The sequence below is a fragment of the Telmatherina bonti genome (genome assembly GCF_933228915.1).
Source record: "Telmatherina bonti genome assembly, chromosome: 11".
Lineage (NCBI taxonomy): Eukaryota > Metazoa > Chordata > Actinopteri > Atheriniformes > Telmatherinidae > Telmatherina > Telmatherina bonti.
Window position 1 is genome coordinate 16,689,295 of NC_136629.1, and position 3,823 is coordinate 16,693,117.

The 3,823-nt window shown below is 42.2% G+C and overlaps 1 protein-coding gene across 1 annotated transcript; it reads right to left on the minus strand.

Annotated features, from left to right (window-relative positions):
• Positions 1 to 1,036: 1,036 nt before the first annotated feature.
• Positions 1,037 to 2,644, minus strand: nkx6.2 (NK6 homeobox 2; the record flags this gene model as incomplete). Its single annotated transcript, XM_079248476.1, has 3 exons — positions 1,037 to 1,285; positions 1,579 to 1,751; positions 2,215 to 2,644. The coding sequence occupies 3 exons, from the start codon at positions 2,642 to 2,644 to the stop codon at positions 1,037 to 1,039; spliced, it is 852 nt and encodes a 283-aa protein (XP_079104602.1).
• Positions 2,645 to 3,823: the final 1,179 nt, after the last annotated feature.

The window sequence follows — 3,823 nt, forward strand, 5'->3', positions numbered from 1 at the left end:
CTTTTCTTTTACAATATATTTACAGCGTCTTTCTGCGCGCGCGAGACGTCAGTAAAAGGTGGAGAAAAGGTTCTGCAGGAATAAAAAGGAAGCAGCAGGTAAATCTGAAGGATGGAGGAGGAGGAAGAGGGATTACCGCGCTCTCGCGCTGCGTGGAACAACATAACTTATTCAGTAAAAAATATCTATACATCCTCACGGCTACAGCGCAACGCGTGGTTCTCCTGCCTCTTTAGGTCACTGGATACCCTGCTTATACTGAGCTTCAGAAGCGTCACAGGCCCCGTTTACACCTGCAGTTCTTCTAGGAAAACATGCGTCTGGGATCCGGATCAGCGTGGACTGGGAGCTGTGTGGGAAACCTTCCAGTTCTGTTCAGGAAATAAAGCTGCTTAAAAGTAAAAATTAGTGTGGAAGCTATGTGTTTAAACCCTTTAATTTAAAAAAAATGGGGAAAAGGTTTATTTTATTGAGATGAAAGTAGAGATAAAGAAAATGATTGTTTTCTTTGCAGAAAACAATAATCTAAAGTTTTAAATTCTGAGATGTGAAATGGTGGGAAAGTTTCCTCTTGGATTAAATGTAAAGAGCCACGCGCACTGATCCGGATTGTGTGTAAAGAATGTTTTTTTGTTTGTTTGTTTGTTTGTTTTTTACATGTCGTTAAACCTCCAAGCGCGCCTCCAAAAGCAACTTCTTCCTGCAGTATATTTGTTGTCCTTTTCACCTGCCCAAAAACTTGCCACCATCAGTCTTCTTGGAGTCCTGTTCTGGACGTATTTATAGCTCCGTGTCCGTGGGTCTCTGGCTTGTTGCGCCAGCCTTCCGTGCGTCTTTGCGCACACAGTTTTTACGCATTACGCGATTCCCCCTCCCTCTCTCAGACGCATGTTCATAGAAAATAATAATAACAGGTGGAAACTGGGTCGGAAGAGAGTGCGACAGGTCTCTTGGCTGGACCCCTCTTCTTTTCTCTATTTATTTTTTCTTTTGGTCCCCTCCTGCTTTGCTTTGGCCCCCGCCCCAGCTGTGGGCATCACAAGGTGTCCGAGCTGTTACTGCACGGGCTGATCAACGCCAGGTTGGTGGCCTTGTGCTTTTTCAACAGTCTCGTGATTTTCTCGTCGTCTGAATTTGGGTCCAGAGGTTTGTTGTACTCATCGTCGTCCTCGTTATCCGAACTCTCCTTCATTTTCTCCGTCTCAGAATCGTGCTTCTTCTTGGCGGAGGCCATTTCTGCTGCGTGTCTCTTCCGCCATTTGGTCCTCCTGTTCTGGAACCAAACCTGTTGAGGAAAGAGAGACGCACGTGATGCTCAACAGGTCCAAGACCGAACAGGTGGACTGGGTCATAATAACAGAGGGATAAGCTGCCAGTTTCCATTAATTAGGGTTTGTTGAACCCTTAAATTAGCATAAATCAAAGACAATTCAACCACATAATATTTCACAAATGTACTAAAGATGTAAGAGTTAAGCTGTTATCATTATTATTAGTATTATTATTATTATTATTAGTAGTAGTAGTAGTAGTAGTAGGCCTATTAGTATTTGTATTTTATTCTTATTATTTGTTTACCTTAACTTGACTCTCGGTCATTCCTAAAGAGTAGGCCAGGCGGGCTCTTTCTGGACCGGCCAGGTATTTTGTCTGCTCGAACGTTTTTTCCAGAGCAAAGATCTGCTGTCCTGAAAAGGTCGGTCTGGAGTGTTTCTTCTTGCCATCCTTGTCCACCATGATGTTCGCTTGGGCTGGAAAATAAAATATTACAAGGTTTAATTCCAAAAATATATTAAGTTTATAAGTTCAGACAACATCTATAAAAAGATCAGTTTTGATATGAAATGCTAAAACAGTAAAAACTAGCTAAAGAAATCCTATTATTATTATTATTATTATTATTATTATTGTTGTTGTTATTATTAGGCTATTATTATTATTATTATTAGGCTATTATTATTAGGCTATTATTATTATTTGTATTATTATTATTATCATTATTATTATTTATTTATTTATTTTTACTGTTGTGTGAATCTAAATGTCACAGGTTGTGTGAAAAGCGTCCTGTTTTGTGCTGATTTGGTGTTTATAATAAATAATTTACAAATATTATTAGGAGAAAACTGAGCTGAGATTATTGCAGCTCTGTAAAAACATGCTCTAACCTCACAGAGAAAATAAAATCTAAGAATCAAGAAACATAAAACTTACTCGGACAAGAAACCCGTGGATCTCTCCACGGAGAGCCCTGCATCACCCCGGGCCAGAAGATGGGCGCCCTCCCCGGCAGCTCGGCCAGGGGTTTGGGGTACCGCGACACCGCCGGGCTGAAGTACATCCCCGCCGCGGCGGCAGCTGCGGTGGTCGCCAGGCCGTTTATCCGGGGGAAGCCGGACAGCAGCTGCCCGGCAGTGGTGATGGGTCTCCCTAAGATGTCACTTATTCCGTGCGGGGTCCCGCCGCCTAGCTGGGAGTTGAGGTTTGACAGCGGAGGCGCCTTGAAGCCCACCGGGCTCTGCTGCAGCGCGTACGGGAACAGGGACGTCTTCATCTCGGTCATGTTATGCAACGCCGCCAGCGGGGTGCTGCCCAGGACGAAAGCACTCTGCCGGTTAGCATCCATCTGCCCGACCGCTAACATTTGTGAACATGAACCGCCAAACTCGCCTGGATAGAAAAAAAACTGGATTTGAACTATTCAGCGTAGATGAAAAGGACTGGTAGACTGGAGCCAGATCACTTCTGACGTCTTCTCCAAAAGTATCCTGGATGGACAAGAAGCAGGAAAAGTTGAGGAAAAAACGAACTTGTTCTCTCGTGGGAAGTTGAGAGTCCGATGAAAGCCCAAAATGTCTCTCCGTATGTTTGTTTAGGTCGCAGTCTGTCAGCTGGGAGGAGGCTGCATACGTCCGCTACAGGAATCCTCGCGGAAGTCGGATAGTCTGATGATGTTTTTAGTGGTTTTGATGGGCACCATTAAGGGGTCGGCTTGTCTTTCCATAAATTGACTGGCTTTATGCTGAGAGTGAAGCGGGACTCGCTGATAACAGCGCAGCCACCTGCAAGCGCCCTATTCCCATTGGGCAAGACTGAGTTAGACTGAGCTCTGATTGGAGGAGACAGGAACTCCGTTGCCGGACACGTGCGTCTTTACTGAACAAATGCTGCCTTGAAGTGCTGTCGGAAATATGAACATTCACAAGAACTTATTGGATTTAAAGCTGTTAAAACACGTTTCCAAGAAACGTATTAAAAGCACAAGTCAGCTAAAGCTACGAGAATCGCAGTAACCCTATGAGCTGCAGAATTTCTTGATAAAACAGACTTTTTTTTTTTTATAAGTATTTTTACATTTTTAATATTATATTTTCAATATATCTCAAAACACTTCTTATAATGCACATTTTCAGACTTTTGTAACCAATTGAAATAAAATGGGAGAGGGTATTATTGATGGTTGTTTACTGTCGGAGGAGACCATGAATGCGTCAGCAGCTACACTCTATTAAGACCTTTAGCAGTGCTGCATTAATGGCCTGTCCCACTCCGTGGAAAGAAAAGTTTCCTAAAAAAAAAAAAAAGAAAGAATAACAATTTACATTCAAAGCTGTCGCTGCGTGTAGTGAGTATATGAAAAGAAAACTGAAAACTGAACCAAGCTTAGAAACATTTTTTATTTATGTAATATTTCAAATTAGCTTCATGTGGCCCAAATCTGCGGTCTAAAGTAGCCCAAAAATAGTTGAAATTTGTTTGAATTTTGTTAGAAGTGTATTTTAAAGTAAGATTTCTGGGATTTAAAAAAAAAAAAAAAACTTTT